At 39.8% G+C, this 21,176-nt stretch overlaps 1 protein-coding gene across 3 annotated transcripts in view; it reads left to right on the forward strand.

Annotated features, from left to right (window-relative positions):
* Positions 1 to 21,176, forward strand: part of TENM1 (teneurin transmembrane protein 1) — a 560,608-nt gene that overhangs the window by 376,756 nt on the left and 162,676 nt on the right. For all 3 annotated transcript variants that reach the window (XM_039238819.1, XM_039238821.1, XM_039238820.1), the window contains exons 14-15: positions 1,882 to 2,028; positions 13,188 to 13,404. In XM_039238819.1, the coding sequence (XP_039094750.1) occupies positions 1,882 to 2,028; positions 13,188 to 13,404 (364 nt within the window). The remainder of the gene's footprint in view (positions 1 to 1,881; positions 2,029 to 13,187; positions 13,405 to 21,176) is intronic.

Consider the following 21,176-nt stretch of genomic DNA (forward strand, 5'->3'; position numbering starts at 1 on the left):
CAGAAAAATACTGCGAACGGAAAATATGCATGTGGTAAAGCAGGGTGGGTGGAGTTTTGTGTCGGTCGGTCGGTCGGTTGGGTTTGCGTGTTTACTTTTGGCAGGCTTCCTGAAGTGTCATATTGTCAGGTTCCTGCTGTAATAGTCGGACTAAAAAGTAATTTGTTTTTCTAATGTCAGAGAGCTGTCTTTTGCCATTCTGTAGAATGGATTGAAAGGCAGTTTTAAGAACTGTTGTTCCTGGGCCTTCTCTGGAGTTTGGTGCGGGTGTGTGTTTGTGCATATGTCCTTGTGTACGACGCAGGTAATTAGTAAATGAACTAGGTTTGGAGAGACAGCTGAACATTTCCTTTGACATAACAATATGACTCTAAGTCCATGTACAGTATCCTTTCAAGGACAGAAGAGCCATCCTGTTATAAGTAACCCATCATGCATCCCCCAAGGATCTGCCTTTGATCGAGACAGTAAGGGGCTTTCTGTCAGATACCCTGATGCCTTTCATTACTTCGGCCTCAGAAGGTTGAATATTTTCCAAATTTCCCCTGATTTCTCTTTGTCCATTGTATATCCATGACAATGGAACTAGATAAATTCTTTTCTTAAACTTGTATATATTCATCCTATATCACTCCTTGAGAAATATATACATATATATATATACACACACACATATATATATATACACATACTATGTATGTATATAATGAGAGAGAGTCTTTTCATATTTTCTAACAGCCATCTGTCATTTTATTTTAAAGTTTTTTCTTCATCTGGTCTGTTGATAGTTACTTAGAAAACCATTTGGAAGGAACACTGGGTTATGGCTGCAGATTTTTAAAAACTTATTTTGTCTTTATACTTCTGGAATTTTCTCTCAAAGACAGCAAAGGAAAAGACTATTGATTGGGCTATCTCCAGTAAAATTCATATCTGGTCTTGTACTGCTACTGGGAAAATGTCCAGCAGCTATGTGCCATTATTGCCGTCTCTGTTCATCTGTCCACTGAGCACTTGACACATATATGGCTGCCCTTTGGAATAGCCTAACTTGGAACTATTGGTAGAAAGAACAGGGAATCCCTGAGAAATTCGGAGTCCAAATAGAGACCATTGTTAGTGTTTGGTCATTTGAGATCAACAATTTCCTCTATTTATCCAGTGATTCTCTGGAATCCTGAAAGTCTCAATTTGGCATTCCTTAGTTCCATAAATATTTGTTGAGCACTTACTACAGGCTTAGTATTATGCTAGCTTCTGAGGGAGATACCAGATAAGTAAAAAAATTTAATCCTAGCCCTCAGATCAATAACAATCTTAAAGAAAGCAGCTGAATAAATGAAAAGCAACTGCAGCACATTTCTAAGGCATTATATGGGCACATATTTAATGGTGTGGTCTGAACTGTGTAGCAACACACCTAAGTCCTGAAGCAGTGTATCACAAGGGGAAAATCCATACAGACCGGAAATAGGAGAAATTTTTTCATAGAAACTGCTGTCTTTCCCTAGTTTATTGGCCATAACTAGGTACAGTATCATCCATCTGGTTTTGATTGAGCTGAGAAGATACGTTTTTTGAAAAGAAAACAAAAAACATTTTTTGTCCCCATCATAGTTTTCATCCCATGTAAACCAGAGGGTAGGAATTGGGGTTAGCATTAACAAGGCTTAATTGGCTCTCTGAGGAAAAGCACAGCCAAGTAAGGGATAACAAGTTCCCTGGGAAGGTTTATAAGCAAACAAGTTCCTCTTCCATTTATTCAATACCTCATCTGAATGGAGCCCAGATGATTAGATGCTTTCCGATAGGTAGATACATCATTGTTGGCCATTCCCATGCCAGTGCCTCCATGATTGTTATTCTCTGCTGTCTTTCCAGATGGCTGCCCTGGGCTCTGCTTTGGAAATGGACGATGTACCCTGGATCAAAATGGCTGGCACTGTGTGTGTCAGGTGGGTTGGAGTGGCACAGGCTGCAATGTTGTCATGGAAATGCTTTGTGGAGATAACTTGGACAATGATGGAGGTGAGTTCTTTATAAAATGTAAATATTAGAAAGGATGTGATGACCAATCTGGCTAAGAGTGAAAATTGGGAATCCTTCATATAAACAATATTGATTATAGATGGTCATACTATTTTTTAATCTCAGTGTATTGAATATTTACTATGATCAAGCACCATTGCAAACTCTGCTTGTGTCAAATCTTACTTAATTCTCACAGCAATGCTATGAGGTATAGGCACTACTTTCCCTACTTATAGATGGGAAAACTAATGCTTGGAGTGGAAGAGTATGTGACTTTTCCAAGGTCACACAGCTAGAAAGTCACAGAACCCAGGTTCCAGTTCAATTCTCTGTGACTCCAGAGTCTGTTTTCTTAACTACAATAGCCACACTGCCTCCCGTATCTGTGCCGTCTGTTATACCAAATGAAATCTTTGTACCCATGTTCATACTGTCAGACGCTAATGTAGCTTGCACTGTACACGCTGTGAAATCGTTTTCTTTGTTCTTAGTCATTTAGAGCAACCTCTTTTGTCTCTACCTCTTAGTAACGCTTTGTATCTTTCAAAGGACACAGCATCCAAGACAATGCACAGTAGAATTTTTATATTTAATTCAAGAGCTACACATGATGTTTTCAAAAGCCATATTGGCTCCAAGGCCTCAGGGTAACCACTCCTTCTTTAGTCAAGCAAACAAAAGCATTCAATACAGTGTTCAGTCAGACCTCAAAACAGCCCAAATCACCTCTGAATGAAGCTAAAACAACAAATGCTCATTTTTCTCTTTCTGTCTACTCAAGGAACATAAAGTTAATAAAAAAGTTTTATTTCTAGTTTCTGCATATTAGCTTAAAATGAAGTCGATCATTAAATTTGACTCCTCAGGTTTCTGTATTTGCTCAGACAATTATAAACCTTGTCATCTGAACCCAAACATGAGGCTTAAGTCAGTAAGCTAGCAATCATAGTTTACGTACACACTGGGTGTAAGAGCTTCCCCCTTGACTAGTTCTGGCTAGCAATTTACCTCAAAAACTTATAACACCTTATGAATTTTAAGTGGAAGCAACTTTGTGATTAAGAACACAGGGCTTTGAAGTTAGACTTTCCGGCTGCTCCGTACTTACTAGCTGTATGATTTCGGAAGTTTCTTGAGATCTCTGAGTTTTAATTTCTTTATCTCTAAAATGGGGCTGACGATAATGTTAACTCTCTGATAGGGTTATTAGAAGTATTAAATGGACAGTTCACATGGACTCCTTAAAAGATGATAGCCTATGCCACACTTCCCTCACATGCACACACACGTGTACACATGTGTTAAACTTAGGGTAGCAGCCCATTTTCTGAAGAGACTGTTTACTACCTATCTAAATTGAGAATTTTATTTGGGAAGCCAGAGTGAGATTTTCAATTAAATAGTGCACTGATCAACTATTTACTGGACTTTTATGGCCCTCCAAGATTCATCTTCACCTTCCTTTACTTCATTTTCATTATATGCCCCTTTATCTGGTGTGCTTTCTCCTTGACACCTGTCATTCTCCATGATTTAAATCCCAACTCAAGCGATATCTCCCATGGAACCTCTGACACCCCCACCCCAGTATCCCATGGGTGTTTATCAGATGCACCATACCATCAAGCATGTAACTATATTGTCTGTATGGTTTTCTTATTACATGTGAAACTTGACCCAGAATCTGTAGTTATATGCCCAATATAATCACTAATAATATCAACTTACCTGTACTTAGGATTTCCTATGTGCAAGGCACAGTGTTGCGTCCTTGATGTGAATTGTATCATTTAATCCCCGTGAGGCAGGAACTACTATTACTATACTGCTTTACATATTAGCAAACTGAGGCACAGAGAAGTTAAATAAGTTGCTCAAGATGATACAACAAGGAAATGATAGAGCCAGGGTCTATCTGACTTTGGTGGTCATTCCAAAAAAGATTTGAGGTCGTAATAGAGATTTCTCAGTTGATATATTGACTGAAAGGTTTATGCTCAGAAAATACTTTAACGACCTATATGATTATAATTTCTAACTCTGGGTTGAGCCAAAATAAGTTTCCTGCCTTAATAAAGTACAGTTTGATAAAAAAATAATTGAATATTTAATTGTCAAGCATTTTGAGGGCCTCAAGGTCACCTTGAGACAGCCAAAAATGTTTAATGAATGTATCAATTAAATATTAATGAATTAATGGACCATCAATTCTTAATACCTGTGGTATATATAGATGCAAAAAGTATAGAAGATTTTGCTAAATATGTACTGATGATAAATATAGATTTGGTTCTACCTTGAGATGGAAAGATGGATTAAATAACCTCTGATAGCCCCATGACTAAGATTTTGCACAATAATTTCAATCTTATGCTGTTAAAATATTATCCATAAGAACACATTAAATGTCCTTCATTTGGTGATTTCAGCTTTCCAGCTATCCAGAATGACTGGATTCATTTAGCTGAATATGACTAATGATTAATATTTGCATACTTGTTTGTGCGTGTGTGTATGTGTGTGTGCGCTTCAATTAATTCAGAAAGCGCCAATTGAACCTTTCGGAGAAAAAACTGGTCCTCATTTTTAAAATGTAATTCTTAAGAAATCTTCCCAATCAAAAAAAAAAAAATCACTTACAAGCAATTGCTTCAAGTAGCTGCTACCTGATTGCTCCATATTATCGCTGATACTTAAAGAATAGCAGGATTTTTTTGCATTCTAATCAGCTTTGAATACTCATTAGTATTGCTGCTATTTCCTGCAGCTTTGACTTTAGTCACAGTCTGATTCAATGCATTGTGACTCTTAGTAACTAATTGGGCTGCATTGAATATGTGGGTGACACAGCTGGTCTAGGAGCTACCTAAGAGCTCCTTGCACAGTTAGAACAGAACAGAGAACAAATCACCTTTGGATTTTTTTCTTAACATGCAAAACAAGGAAAGCTATCTTGTGCATTGTATATATAAGAACTAATTACCATAGAAATTACAGACCAATCAAATGTCTTCCTCGTTTATCCTTTTAGTCAAAAAGCACCTACCATGTGCACAACCCTGTGCTTGGAGGAGACGGAATACTGATGTGAATGGTGACCGCATTTTCCTGAGTTAATCATGTGTCCTGATTTGGAGTTTGAAAAATGTGATCACCATGCATTACATGCACATATCAATTCACATGAGAAAAAAAGTTTAGACATTGCGCTAACAGAATTAGAATAGCTAAAACAAAGAGAAAAAGCTAGAACTATCAGACATTAAACAATATTTTAAAGCTATGATCATTAAAACAAAGCGGTACTGGGACGCTGGGTGGCTCAGTCAGTTAAGCATCCAACTTCGGCTCAGGTCATGATCTCACGGCTCGTGAGTTCAAGCCCCTCTTCAGGCTCTGTGCTGACAGCTAGCTCAGAGCCTGGAGCCTCTTATGGATTCTGTGTCTCCCTCTCTCTCTTCCCCTCCCCTGCTTGTGCTCTGTCTCTCAAAAATAAATAATAAAATATTTCTTAAGAAGTTGTACAGAGGGAAGAGTAGGCAGATCAGTACAACTGAATAAAAGCTCTGTAATACACCCCAGGACAAAGACACATTTAGTAGATTATAAAACTAGCATCAAAAATCAGTAGGGAAAGGAAGCATTATAAAGTAATGCTCAGATAACTACTAAGGAAAAAAGAAACCTTACATTTTCAATTTATAGCATATTCCAAAAGCAGACGAGAAATCAAAACACTCTAGCTGATTAATGAATTAAAGGTGAAAACAAACAAACAAAAAAAAAACCTCAAACAAAATTAGAAAAAAATATAGGTGACCAGTCTCAAGACAGGAAAGGACTTATTAAACATAAAGTCAAGGAAAGAAACCACACAATAGGAAAAAGTGATAAATAGAGCCTCATGAAAATGTCAAACTCTAGCTAGGTTTATAGACCATCCAACATCTAACCATTTGGCAATCTCAAAGTCTGCAATGTCTGATACGGTAGCTACTAGTCACATGTGACTATTTCAGTTTAACTTAAATAACATTAAAAATTCCATTTCTCGGGGCACCTGGGTGGCTCAATCAGTTAAGCATCTGACTTCGGCTCAGGTCAAGACCTCATGGTTCGTGGGTTCGAGCCCCGCATCGGGCTCTGTGCCGACAGCTCAGAGCCTGGAGCCTGCTTCAGATTCTGTATCTCCCCCTCTCTCTGACCCTCCCCTGCTCACGCTGTCTCTCTCTCTCTCTCTCTCTCTCTCTCTCTCAGAAATAAATAAAACAGGGACACCTGGGTGGCTCAGTCGGTTGAGCGTCCGACTTTGGCTCAGGTCATGATCACACGGTTTGTGGGTTCAGGCCCCGCGTCGGGCTCTGTGCTGACAGCTAGCTCAGAGCCTGGAGCCTGCTTCAGAAGGCTTCTTCTTCTCTCTCTGACCCTCCCCTGTTCACGCTGTCTCTCTCTCTCTCTCTCAGAAATAAATAAAACACTAAAAACATATAAAAAAAAAGAGATCAAACATTTTAAAAATTCCATTTCTCAGCTGTACTGGGCACATCTCGAGGGCTCAGCAGTCACATGACACTAGTGACTATTAGCACAGATCTAGAGCATTCCCATCATCGGAAAAAAATGTTATTGGATAATGCTGATCTAAATGTTTGACTCAAATGTTTACCTTTCAGCCAGACATTTCATACTGAGAACCCAGTTTTCCATTCATTCGTTACTACTTTGTGCCAAGTATTGTGCTTGGCATTAGCGAGAAAATGACAGGTGTCTCCCCTCATGGAGCTTATGGTCTAGGGAGAGAGATAGATGTTAAATAAGAAATGACACAAATAACTACATATTGGCAACTGTCAAAGGTGATATAAAATTATTAGTGTGCTATAGACATGTATAGGGAGCTAACCAAGTATACATAATAAGGGTTGCCCCACATGAGTCAGGAGAAGAATGTTCCAGGCCAGGGAAACAGCATGTACAAATGCCTTGTGGTAGAAATGTACTAGGCTCTTCTAGGAAGTGAAAGGCAAGTCATTGTGGCCAGAATACAAGCCAAGGAGAGACTGGCAGGAGATAAGAATATAAAGCTAGGCATTAGCCAGATCATAGAGAACCATGTGAATTTCATACAATCTTCAGTTATCAAGCAAAGATTGTATTTTATTCACTCTCGTTGTAGAGGAAGGAAAGTGGTTTCTGATACTGTGGAAAGACTGTCAAGGAGGTTGAAAAGATGAAGAATAAGAGTGTTTAATCAGAATGGCTCTTTTCCCTCTGATCTTTTTTTAAAATTTTTTTAATGTTTATTTAGTTTTGAGAGACAGAGAAAGACAGCATGAGTTGGGATGAGGGAGGGGCAGAGAGCGAGAGAGACACAGAATCCAAAGCAGGCTCCAGGCTCTGAGCTGGCTGTCAGCACAGAGCCCTATGCGGGGCTCAAACTCATGAACTGTGAGATCATGACCTAAGCTGAAAGTCGGATGCCCAACCGACTAAGCCACCCAGGCGCCCCCCCTCCCCTCCGACCTGATCTTTTAAATATTTGTCACATGTTTTCCAAGCTTCTCTTATACAAACTCTCCCACTGGTCTATATTCATATTCATTGGTAAAAATCAATAAGTTAATTGCCTAAAAGAGGATGATCTTCCAGGAATCATTCTTCATAACGAGTCACCATTCATTAAGAACAATAGCTATTTGCAAGCCTGTTTTATGATATAGTGTTTCTAGATCTAGAAATCAGCACCATGGGTGAATTATGAACACATAAGCTCATGGATCAATAAGCCTCATGTTTTGAATGTCACCAGCATGCTGCAGTGTTTAATAAAGAGGAAAATGAAATAGAAGGAGCAATGACTTGGTAATATTTGCTCTGTTTAAGGGCCAGACACCTTTTCCACGTTTACTTTTAAGATTTGGCTGGGACAGAAGACCTAGATCAGAAAGCATATTCCTAATTATTCTCTTCTGATCATACCCCCCTCATTTCCCAACAACCCATTTATTAAAGGATCATCACTTAGTTAGGAGTGCTTAAACTGCCCGGTGATTCCAGATACAAACTCTTCCAGATACAAGATTGGAAAATCTCAACTCTGTAACTCACCTGAGTACTCTGTGACCACATCTGTCACATTATCTATCAACTAAGGCTAGTAGGACTTGACATCTACCTGCTTTGCAGTCGTGACAATGAATAAGGTGATGTTTGAAATTCATGAATTTAAAGTACATAATAAAAGTGTGGTTGTGTTTTTTGATGCATTAGTTGAATGTTTGTTAATCTTATACAAATGTCATAGAAATAGGACTTTCGGGATATCCATGTATTCATTCAACACATATTTACTGAATGCTTACTTTGAACACCATTCACTGTTCTAGTGAAGAAATAGCAATGAATAAAAAAGACTAAATCCTCACTTCCATGGAGCTTACATTCTAGTGGTGCAAGCAAACAATAAACCAAAACTGTAAGAGAAATAGTATGCTAGAAGATGTTAAGTGTGATGGAGACATCTTTTTAAAAGCAGGGAAAAGGATAGGATGTGGGACAGGGTGGAATTTTCAGTAAGGTGATCAGAGAAAGCTTCCCTGAAAAGGTGGCATTTAGACCTCAAAGAAGTGAGGGGTGAGCCATGTTGATACTGGAGTAACGAACATTCCAGGCAAAGGAATAATGGGGAAGGGGACTATGGGATGCTAGGAGGTAAGGGCAGAGTGGTAAGAGAGAGGACTGTGAAGAGCCAGACTATGAAGAAGTTAAGTCACTGTCAGGACCTGGGCTTCTACTCTGAGTGATGTGAGAAGCCCCATTGATGGCTGGTGGGGACCGGAGGACACAGACATTAGTGGCATATAAACAATTTACTTTCCTGACCCAGAAAAAGTCAATTGTATGAGGTGATAGCAATAACAGTGATTGGAGCAGGTCAGATCCTGAGTGCACTTGAGCCTCTCCCATTTCCTACTTACTAATACAGCAGAATTCCTGGGCGGGGGGAGTCAGCCTGAAGTAGTAAAAGATCAAATGAATTAGAGACTATTTCCAAAGGAAATACAGCCCTATTACCTTCCACGCGTGTAGCAGTAACAACTAAGCTAATGGCAGTAACTCAAGCTAGGGGGCCTGCTTGAGTAAAAATTTATCAATGATTTATAATTAGTCCATTTTTACGGGTTTCTAAAATGCCTGATAAGATTTTGTTTAACTGAGTCATGGGAATGATCAGCCCTTCAATTTCTTTTTCACTATTAATTTGCTTGGCAGACCCTCTGCTCTATAGATGCTGAAAAGGTTAAGCTTCAATCCAGCCCCTGTCCAAATGATAAAAAATTGTGAGTTTGTGAAATTCAATGAATAAAGACTTACTGTAGCATTAGCGTCTATTTAGAGCCACACAGGGTCCTACCCATCTGACAACCTAACCAAGCAGAGTGCACAAAATGAACACATTCCAGTGAACTGAATATGCGACACAGAAGTTAATTGCCCTCTGGCCAGTGATAAGGCACCTTCAGTAGAAGTGGGTCTGAACATTTTTAGCTGCCACTGTGCACCATTGGCATCTGCCCTCAGGACTCTATCCCTAGACTCTTTGCGGTCTGTGCAGTGCAGACCTTGGTTAATGGCAAGAGCTAACAGTAATCAAGAGTGCCAGCTACGTACCAAACACTGGGCTAAATTCTTTATGATTGTTATCGCATGCGATCGTTACAACAGCCCCATGGGGTGAGCATTTTTATAATCCCCATCTTGTACGTAGAGAAGTTAAGAATCCAAGAGATGAACTGATTTGTCCAGGATCATTTAGATTATAAGTGGCGAAGTAAGATTAGAATCACAGTCTGGGCCTTTGACCTTAACCACTTCATATGTTCTAAATACCTACATTAGTCAGGTACTTGGAAGTCTTACAGCCTCTGTCAGTACTAGTAACACTGCTTAGATGATGATGCTGAAAATGTGATCTGTAGTCAGAACACTGGGTGTTGAGATGACCCCCTATTTCCTCCAACTGTGCAACCACATTTACCCTCCCCTCCTTAAATGTAAATGCAGATGAGAATGTCTACCAGACAGGGTTGTTGTAGGGATTAGTTGAAATAATCTATGTGGAAGTACCATACCTAGTATACCTAGTGCCATACCTAGTATAGTAACTAGTTATACATGCTTCCAGACCCTTCTGGATACCCTGTCATGACCTAGCTGTCCATTTTTATCAATGTGATAATATGGATGTTGCCCCTAAAAGGATATATAGTTACAAATTCATTTTAAGGATTAGAAAAGTATAGGTGTTCCCTATATCATTCATATCCCCTGTCCTGTCCAATCCTTCTTTCATCCAAGGGCATACATCTGGTAAGTAAAAGCTTTATAGTAAATTACTAGAACATACACAAAAGAAACCAGTGTCTTGATCTTTATCAGCCCCAATTGGACCTCCTGGCATATTCCCTCACTGTTTGGCAAAGCAAAGATCAATGAATGAATGCCATGTTTAGTCATTCAAGACAATTTAACCTCCTTCTTTTTTACCGGCTTTTGGGTTTTTTATTCCTTTAAAATGAAGAGGCCCTAAAAGTAAAAGCAGTTAATATTTGATATGTTCCTATCCGATACCCTCAGCCTGGCTGTCAGGAGGGTGCCACAACTTCCAATTCAGAACAATAAGAGAACCAGTAATAGTCAAAAAAAGAAAGAAAGAAAGAAAGAAAGAAAGAAAGAAAGAAAGAAAGAAGAAAAGAAACCCACACATGCAGTGTGACTGTATTTGCACTTCTTTGTAACAGTCTAGACATTCTGTATGGAGTGTTATCCAAATGTGATAATTGGTAAGTAGATCTTTGCCCATGTATTGGGCTTACCTATGAATTATAATTCGGGGGATGCATACTGTCATCGGTCTGCTTGCCTGCAGCCTTTCTAGATTCAACAGAAGTCTCACTGTTCTCCGAGAAAACAGAGGTCTTAGAGGGTCAGCCCTATATAATAGGCAATTATTAAATACGAAGCATTAGCTTGGGATTTATAGCACATAACTAGATGAGAGCTCTGTGTTTAGTTTTAGAATTCATTTTTGAAGATTATGTGGGCATTTCTATTTATTTAAGATCTATTTCTTTTCAAAATAAGTTTGGATCATGTGGCTCACGGGTTGAAACCTGTGAGTGCCCGATCTGATTATTACTAGTACATTTGTTACCGACTGAAAGATAAAGGTGACTGCTCATTTGAAAAGCAGTTTTTCATTGCTGTGTATATTATGCACCAATTCCAGACATCAGAGAACACCTTTTAATCGGCCTGATGTTTTTGCCAGCTTTTCAGTGTGTCCAGATGTTTAATTAGCAGAGTAAAGAGATAATGTGCTAATAGGAGACTGACAACAACCTATGGGAGAGGGAGGCGGCGGTAGCTTCTGGAATCTCTGGAAAATCTGCTACTATGATTTGCTGAATGAGGGGAGAAGGGAAAGCAGAAGGGGACTTCTTACTGGAACAAATCCACACTTAAAAGTTAGTCATCAGTGAAAAAGAAATATGTCTACAGAGAAGTAGAAACCGGGGCAGAAATGCACTGAGCAAACAGGGAAGGCAAGAAAGCAGCAAACCGCATTTTAAATCAAAGTAGTGTGTGTGGTACAGGGAATTGAAAGGACCTCATGTAGGGGGAAATATTTCCCGGGGTGCCCCAGGGCTACCGTTCCAAACGTCTACGCTCTTGGTGTTCCTGGCTTTCACTGCCGCCAGCTGTGGTCACCCCCCGTCCAGCTCTACAGGGGCAGCCACGTCAGGGAGACAACAAGCCAAAGAGCTGCATGAAACCGGCGCCGGTAACTTTCATCATCAGCCTTAAGGAGCCGGTGATCCATCTGAACCTCCCTGTTCCACTGCCAGCCAGGAAGATTAGCATCTTAATATTTACCCTTGTTAAACGTCTAAATTAGAGCCACTTGTCTGCTTTAAGGACCTTGGAAGGACTTTAATTTTTTTTTTTTTTTTTTTTTTGGCTTGCTGGGGGTGGAATGAAGTATCCATATGCTCAGTTAATCACTCCAGCCCCTTCTCTTTGCACGTAGTCTCTTGTAATACTTACCGCACTTTTAACTCACGTAAGAGTCAGCTGTTTATACACCTGTTTATCCTACTAAGCTCTGAGCTCCTGAAACCAGGAAAAGAGTCTTTTTCTCTCTTTACTTCCCCGATCACCTGACACAGTGTCTTTGCACCTATTAGATTCCCAGATGGTCTCCCCTTCTCTTGTAACCCTCTGCCCCTGATCAATTCCTCTACCAAAGAATGAAGCCTTTATGTGATTTTTTTATTGGTACAGCCATGGCTTCGAGAGTCTTGAGTAAATAGCGAAGGCCTACGAAATGAAAGAGAGCAACTGGTCACATTCATATACCTGAGATTTATTAGTACTTGCATCAACTGTGGTTAGGAACAAGCAAGCTCTACTTCTACAAATTCCAATAAAAATGGTTCTGAAACAGTAGTGTGCCACAGATTCACCCAGGTTAAGTATGCATAATCCTGGGCGTGGAGAAATTCTGATTTAATAGGTGGGGCTCAAGAATGTGCATATTTAATAAGCTCCCCCAAATAATTGACTGCACATTTGAAAATCACTGCCCTGCTCCAGACACAAATTGTTACCATGCGAACACCCACTTCTGTTTTGAGAATTACCACTAGACAAGAATATTAGGGAATGTTTTTAAAAACACAAACAAATTCAGGTTGGTGAACATTCGTTAACTGTGTGCTCATAAATGCACGTGGTGTGAGAAATTCAGAAGAACTCTGAGAATAGTTGGCTATCCTGGAGGAATGGTCTTGCTGAGGAAGAAGGAAACTTCTAAAGAGAGTGATACCTAATAGAAGACTCAACCCAAATGTACACAATATGGCACAGCCCATAAACGCTGGAGAATTCAGGGAAGAAAGATTTATGAGCAAAACAGTGTGTGCCATCTAAACTCAGAGTAATTTTTCATGAGAAACATGCAAATTTAATGAATCCTAAACTCAAAACATAGACAGTTACCTTTGTTTGTATTCTACATTTTTCTCCATTTGTGCATATTTTAAACAATGCTGTTTCTCTTGAAGCTAAATTTCAAAAAAAAATTTTTTTTTCAGATGGTTTGACCGACTGTGTGGACCCTGATTGTTGTCAGCAAAGCAACTGTTATGTAAGTCCCCTCTGTCAGGGCTCACCAGATCCACTTGACCTCATTCAGCAAAGCCAACCTCTCTTCTCTCAGCACACTTCGAGACTCTTCTATGATCGAATCAAATTCCTCATTGGCAAGGACAGTACTCATGTGATTCCTCCAGAGATCTCATTTGACAGCAGGTATGTATGTATTTATTTTGTTTCTTAATAAACAGTGGTTATGGCTTTCCTTAACTGTGAAAGGAAGATATCTTCTAAAGATCAGGCTACTTTCCATTCCACACAGTACATATCGATTCCTTTTTTAAGCATCTCTGGAATGCCAAGACCTTTCTGATTGGTTAAGAGAGAGAGTCATTTCTTGAGATTTTGTATCATAAAACATACACATAAATGTGTGTGTGTGTATGTGTGTGTGTGTGTGTGTATACAGTTGACCCTTGAACAACACAGGTTTGAATTGCATGGATCCACTTATATTTGGGTTTTTTCACAGTATAGCACTGCAAATGTATTTTCCTTATGATTTTCATGATATCATTTTTTTCTCTAGCTTACTTTAAGAATACAGTATACAATACATATAACATACAAAATATGCATTAATCAGTTGTTTATGTTCTAAGTAAGGCTTCTGGTCAACAGTAAGCTATTAGTGGTCACATTTTTGAGGAGTCAAGTTATATGTGGATATGCAGCCTCATGGGGGAACCCTAACCCCTCTGTTGTTCAAGGGTCAACTGTGTACACACACACACACACACACACACGCACCCGTGTACAATGTGCATTATTTGTAGTAAAGCACAGATGAGGCTTTTAGTGACAAAAACAGGATGGAAGTACAATTTGGAGATTTATTGTTCAGCTTCTGGATTTATCCCTTGAAAACTCCTGAATTTCAAAAGCCAAATGTTAATTTTATTCCATGATGTAAAACATTTCTATATGAAAGAGTTGGCTGGATTTGACACCCTAATGTGAAATGCAAGACTTGTGAAAATCTGTCTTATAGGAAAGCTCAAATGCATGAATTGTCACTAAAGACCTGAGACCAAAGCCCCACCCAGTAGGTAAAGAATTTTTTCAAAGTTAACTTACTTCTCTGAAGTATAAGCACATGAATTTGCTCATTGCTATTCTCTGCTTCCTCTTCAGCAATGATATATTTTACTAATTAGCACTAGACATAAGTAAGTCACTGAAGTCAACATTCCTGGTCTCTTAAAAATGTTCTCCTTTGTTCATTTCACCAGTAGATATTTCACTACCGTCTAGATTGTTACAAATGGGAATTCAGAAAACATGCAAAGTATTTGTCCAGCAGCCCCTGTCCACATCCCACCCACTTAGCTGCATCCCAGTGAGAGTTATCAGTCCCCAAAAGAAAACTCGGTCAAGAGTTTATATTTAATACCAATAACAAGCTAAGAAAATTACCACTCGATCTTGAACTGTATAAAGTAGAAAACGAAAAAAACCCAGATGTGCATGGAAATTTAAAACATTCAGCATCCTTTCCACAAATTGTATGTAAGAACTGATAATGAAACTTAAAACATTCTCATTGTTTTTATTATTGTGCAGGGGTAACCGTTTAGGTGTCTGACAGAACCCCAGACCTGTTCTGCCAGGGGATCAAGTTTGCCTTCTCCCAAAAGACTTAGTCTAAAACACCCATTCTGAAGTGTTTCTCCCAGCTCAGTAACTACTCCGGGGGAACTTTCTGAGGGACTGCGGTCAAAGTCATTATTTAGATAGTGCAGGTTTATCTGTTGTGCATCAGAGAAACGAAAGGAACAAAACACAGCCATTCCCCGCCTCCCCCATTCTCCTATTGAAGCAGAGGCGAGTCGTCAGCCCTGCAAGCTTTCTCCATGCTTAGGGAAAAGTGAGTCCCAACAAAACAAAACAAAACAAAAAAGTCAAAGAAATAGCAACCTCCATGACATGGAGGTATGTTGAATGACTCAATGAACTCAAGTAAAGGGAGAAGGTTGGGACTTGAGAGAGGCGGGAGATGAGTGGTCGTGACCCAGAGCAGAATGTTGGCATGATGAACTTTTGAAAGAGAAGAGAGACTTCCATCCATGTGGTGCGGCTTCAGGCTCTGGTCGCTTGTCAGCGCTGGCAGAGTGAACAGACCTGTTGCTTGTGGTAGCTAACACCCCTTTCCTTCTCCTGGTTTGACTGAATTGTCTTCATCCCTTTGTAAAATGCTACAAGTTATCATTTGGTGCTGCAAGTCACATTTGAATTCAGAACAACGGGTCCCCTTCATCCAGCGGTCTCAGCTATTACAGACCTACCTAATCTGTCAGAAGAGGTGTAGGTCTTTTCCAAGGGATACAGGTGGGGGCAAGCAGTCTAACTCTGCTGCCTCTAAGACATCAGCTCATGCAGCATCACTCTGGGTAACACAAATCTGACTCTGATCACATACATAAATAATAATAGTTACAAGGTCTTACATCTAAACAGTACCTTTTCCATTTGCAAAGCCCTCAGCCATGCATTACGTCATTTTGCTCGCATAGTCTCCCTGTGAACTATAGGTCTTTGTGTTAGTGCATTTTATGCATGAGGAAACAGGTTCAGAGAGATTCAGTAACTTGCCCAACATCACACAGCCACCAATTTGTATTGTAGCAGCTTTTGTAACCTTTCTGTTATGCCACAGCTACCCCATTTCAACCTGTCCTTAAATAAACCTGGTGATTTAATTTATACTGGATAAGTTGTGTATGGGTCACCACAAGAAAAAAAAAACAAGTGATGTTAAAAATCCAGTTCTATCTAATACATTTCAATGACATTATTTACAAACTTCCTGTTGGTAGAAGAACACAGTTGAAGGACTGCTACGATGGGCCTTTCCTATATGCAAATTGTTATTCAGCAATTATTATGTGTCAGACCTCATACTAAGCTTTTACATGTGTTATCTCATTTAATCCTTGCCCAAACTCCATGTGGTGGACACTATTATTATGCCTACTTTCCCAGTGAGGAAACAAGAACTGAGGTGTTAAGTAAGTCACTTGCCCAAGTTCACAACCATTGAGTGTCAGGGCCAGGATTTGAACCCAAATAGACTGGTACCGAGAGCCTGACCTCTAAACCACTATGCCGAGCCACTTTGGCTCTTTGGAAGGCTGGGCTGGCTAACCCTAAAAAGACGTATGGCCCTTCTACATCCCCGACTGTGGAGTTGCACGCTTCAGACAGATCTAGAATGTTTATGTGCCATAATCAGGCGAACCACTCTGCTTTTTTTTGCTTCTGCCACACAATTGAGAGATAGCTGGATAAGCCAATGAAGAAAGAATTATCAAGGGGCTCGTTTGCCTCCTAGCAAAATGTGACCCCACAGATGACTCGCTGCTGAATATTGTCGCCAACAGGAGCCTTTGGAGCTCGAGACGGGCGCACAGGTGACTAATTGTTGCAAGGACACATAAAGGTTAAACATCTGTTCATCCTTGTGCATCCAAGTGAGACTAGCTTTTGTTGCTTCAAGTTTGCTCCATTGGCACATGAGAGCACACAAAATGTGTACCTCCTGTGTCCCGTGATGGCATATGTCACTGTGAACATGTAACCTGCCCACGGTCACATCTCTGGCAAGCCCAGCTCGGTTACCATTTTTTCCCCTCAATACATTTTACCCTGTAACCTGAGTTTCATCTTTTCGATCTACTCCAAACATGACTACAAAGTAAGCCACATATTATACGTGCTCTGTATGACTTATTACTTTTTAATAATGTAAATAGGTGAACAGAAGCATTATTGATCTTCAGTGTCTAAGCATTTAATCACTATTAATAATGTAAAAGGTTTTTATAAATATGTAAAAACAAGAGTACATTAAACTAAACGACAGCAGTAATTTGCAAAGCCAGACATTTCACTCGCCATCACTAATGGAGAAGTGCATTTAAAAAACAAAATCCTACCAGGGTTAGTGCAACCGCTGACAGCAAGGTCTGGCCAAACTCATTTGTCTGTTTTGTAGCCATGAGAGGCTGACCCCACATCAATCCATGTCAGGCATCTACATCAGAGGTTGCTTAGTATCAGCCCGCAGATGTATTTTGTTTGGCCCAACATTTAGAAATTAGAAGATCTGATATAAAAATTGGAATGCTTTCCTCCTTTAGAAAATTTACGAAGCGCAGCATCTCTGCACCCATGGGCATGACGTAGGTGGTGTGGAGCTGGGGGCCGCTGCCTCTCTGGATGGGATATGACATGTGTCTCCAAGTCACCATTCACTGCTCCCCTTACACCTGGCTCACTTCCATCACATTCAGCAGCATGCCTGGGCCGGCTGGAGTTTGAGTTTGTAACCTCTGGACTACACAGCTTTTATAGCCTTCCTTGGCATGACCTCAGGTGTTTGGTTTTGTCTTTCTGCTGTGTTTCCCTGAGGGTCTTTGAAAATCTAATCTTACCATTTTACTTAACTTGGGGCCCTTGCTTTGTTGGTTTAAAAAGAAAATAATGTGACTGAACATGAATTGGAAATCACATGAATGGAATAATATTTCCACCCTTAGTTCACCTGGGCACCTGTGTACACGCTGCAAATAGTTGGTAGAACTCTGCCTCACACCTTAGACCAATCACTCCCTTGAGGCAGGGGATTTTAACCTATGGTATCATGTATCACCAATCATGACATCATATAATCCAGGCCCCACTGTAGTAGGAGCAAAATGTCCATTTTTATGAGAAGGACATTGAACAGCATTTGACTATTGTGTTTATCACTTAGAAGGGTTTTAAGAACAATTTAAAGATCTAACAATTTCCAGCAGTACTGTTGCGTGAAGTTATGGCAGCCTTTTCTGCCCACTCCTGGTAAATGCCCACCCTTAGTTGAAAAGTTCTAGAGTTGTGACCAAACTTAGTATAGCATTACCTACATAACAGCACTGTTAGCAGGGTACAAAGTGAAGAGGTTAAACAAAGTGATAGGTGTCTTCTAGTTTCTGTGAAGTTGCTATATTTTAATTTCTTGCTCCACGTTGGGATGTATACAGTATTAGCCCTGGATTATTCTAATTGCTAAAGCTTAAGTTCTTTGAGGACAGTGACCAAGCCTGATTTGTTGTCTCCTTGTTTTGATTACCTATTGCTATGTAGAAATACATAATGGATTAAAATAAATTTTATTATTACATTTCATGATTCCGTAGGTCACAAATTCACACAGGGTATGGCCAGGATGGCTTGTCTTTTCTCTGTGATGTTTGGGCTCTCAGCTTAGATAACTCAAATAGCTGGGGGCTGGAACAGCTGGACCAGAGCCAGGAATCTCTCTTTCTACATACAGACTACTTGGGCTTCCCATCGGCATGGCAGCCAGCCTTGAGTTTGTCAGAGCTCGTATATGGTGCCTCACGGCTCCAAGAGGGAGCATTCCAAAAAACAAGAAGTAGAAGATGCCAGTCTCTTAAGGCCTATCTCCAGAAGTTTTAACAGTGCTACTTATGTTACATGCTGCTAGTTACAGTAGTCACAGAGCTTGCTCAGATTCAAAGTGGAGAGACATAGGTCCCCCCTCTTGATGAGAGAAGTATCAAAGAATTCGTGGCCATCTTTAATCTACCATACCACTGTATCCCCAGATTCTAACACAGTACTTAGCAAAAAGCAGGGAAAGAAGGAGTGAGTGACATCGTTGTAGTAATATTGAAGCACTCTTCTCATATTTGCCAATGAAAAACTCATTTTTGTTGCCTAGAACACACAGATGATATTAGGACCTCAAATAAGTCAATTCCCAAATGTAGAACCAGCCTAAAGGTAAGATTACTGTTCTCCAAATAGCACAGGAACAAATTCATAAAAGATGAAGTGATTATCTAATAGTAGCAAAGTAATTACTCTTTTTTTTTTTTTCTTACCTTCTGAGACATTCCACCACTGTCAGAGCCTGCCCATAATTGACATCATTTATAACTTCGTATAAGCATCAATAATTCTCTCTTCCTTCAACGGGCTAGATAATCAAAATTTAGAATCAAGAAAAAATGAGAAAATAAGGAGCAACATCAAGAAGCCAGGGTGAAGGCTGCTGCTGACTGGCTCTTTGGTATGCGTCATTATTCCATCTCATGAGAAAAACAAAGATAAGTTCCCCAGAACAAATTGAGGTACTACAGTGCCTTGAACATGGCATTCTTGGCAAACTCTTGACTTACGCAAGCCTTACTCCTCCCTTACTACACCCCACTCAATAATAAAACCTTGATTCATGCTCCTGATTATTCATGATACCTGGTAACAGCCATAATTACTCAACATAACTTGTGTAATAAAACGTGGTTCTCTGCACTTAGTTGAGATAGGAATTTATACCATTTGAAATCCTGTGAATGACAAAATGAGTTATTGAATCAAGGGTGAGGTTAAGGAGGGGAAGGTTGCAGGGAGATGGGTCACTGCCACAGAAGCTGCTGATCTTGAATAGAGACTAGGGCTTAAAAATAAGCATACCTGAGCATCTGGGTGGTGCTCTCTGTCTCTCAAAATGAATAAATAAACATTTGAAAAAAGAATAACCATGCTTTATAGATACTAATTGCTGCTTTTTAAAATTTGTATTTTATTGAAATATTACTATTTCCAGAGTAACCAAGAAGTTTATTTTTTAATTTTTTAATGTTTATTTTTGAGAGAGAGACAGAGTATGAGTGGGGGAGGGGCAGAGAGAGAGGGAGACACAGAATCTGAAGCAGGCTCCAGGCTCTGAGCTGTCAGCACAGAGCCCTACGTGGGGCTCGAACCCACGGACCGCAAGATCATGACCTGAGCTGAAGCCGGACGCTTAACCGACTGGCCACCCAGGCACCCCTAAAGTAACCAAGGACTTTAAATTCTTCCAGAAGAGAGATCAACTTCTTCTGTCATCCCTAATGTAATAGAATATCCTGATGTCAGCTCATTTTATTTTAAGTGATGAGGCTATGTCTGCACTCATTTATTCAACAGATATTTCTTGAGTACCCGCTGTGTGCCAGGAACTACATGAATGAGAGGAAACAAAAGAAACAGCATCCCTTTATTCACAGAGCTCCCCTTACTTTCTAGTGGTAGAGACAGCCAGAACATCAAGTAAATGCATAAATAATTAAATTAATTACAAATTGCAATAATTTCTGTGGATTATGAAACATCGGGTTTTTAAGGGATCTTGGAGTGTATCAACACAGGAGTCTCAAATTCAACTGCTTTGAGCCTAAGTGGATGGAAGACAAGAGGTATTCTAGCAAAGACAAAGTCATTAAATAATGACAGACGTGAGACTGACCCGGAAGTTTTCAGCAGTAGCTCCGAGACAGGACTAATTAACTCAGGAGAGCATGAAGAGCTGCTAAAATTGACACAAACGGGAGGCTATTGATGACTTGCAAGAAAAACACAAAGCTTATTTGGACTGTGAGCAGCTTAACTATTTGCAAGAAGTTTCATTCTTTGAAATGTGGGGCTATAAGTAATTTTTTCCCACAATTTAAAATGTTTGTATTAAACAGATGAATTCAATGGGAAAAAAATCAATCAGCAAAAAAAATTCTCATTTACCACAATGAAAAAATTCCCATTAACAACACTCTGGCATCATTTATAACGATGGATCCTATAGTTTCTTTCAAGATAATCCACCTGGAGGAAGATTAATCATTTCACTCTTTAGATCGATGAACATTACAATGTTTATTTGGTCCATTTATTCATTTGGTGATGGGCACTGTCTTAGGCTCTGGGCTACAGCAGACAGAGTGCCTTCCCCATACAGTCTAGTGAGAAAGAATGATGGCAAAAAAGGTAGCGTCAGACTTCAGCTCAGCTCATGATCTCACAGTTCGTGAGTTCAAGCCCCACATCAGGCTCTGTGCTGACAGCTAGCTCAGAGCCTGGAGCCTATTTAAGATTCTGTCTCC

Source organism: Hyaena hyaena, unplaced genomic scaffold, assembly GCF_003009895.1.
Source record: "Hyaena hyaena isolate Hyena2069 unplaced genomic scaffold, ASM300989v1 scaffold_147, whole genome shotgun sequence".
Lineage (NCBI taxonomy): Eukaryota > Metazoa > Chordata > Mammalia > Carnivora > Hyaenidae > Hyaena > Hyaena hyaena.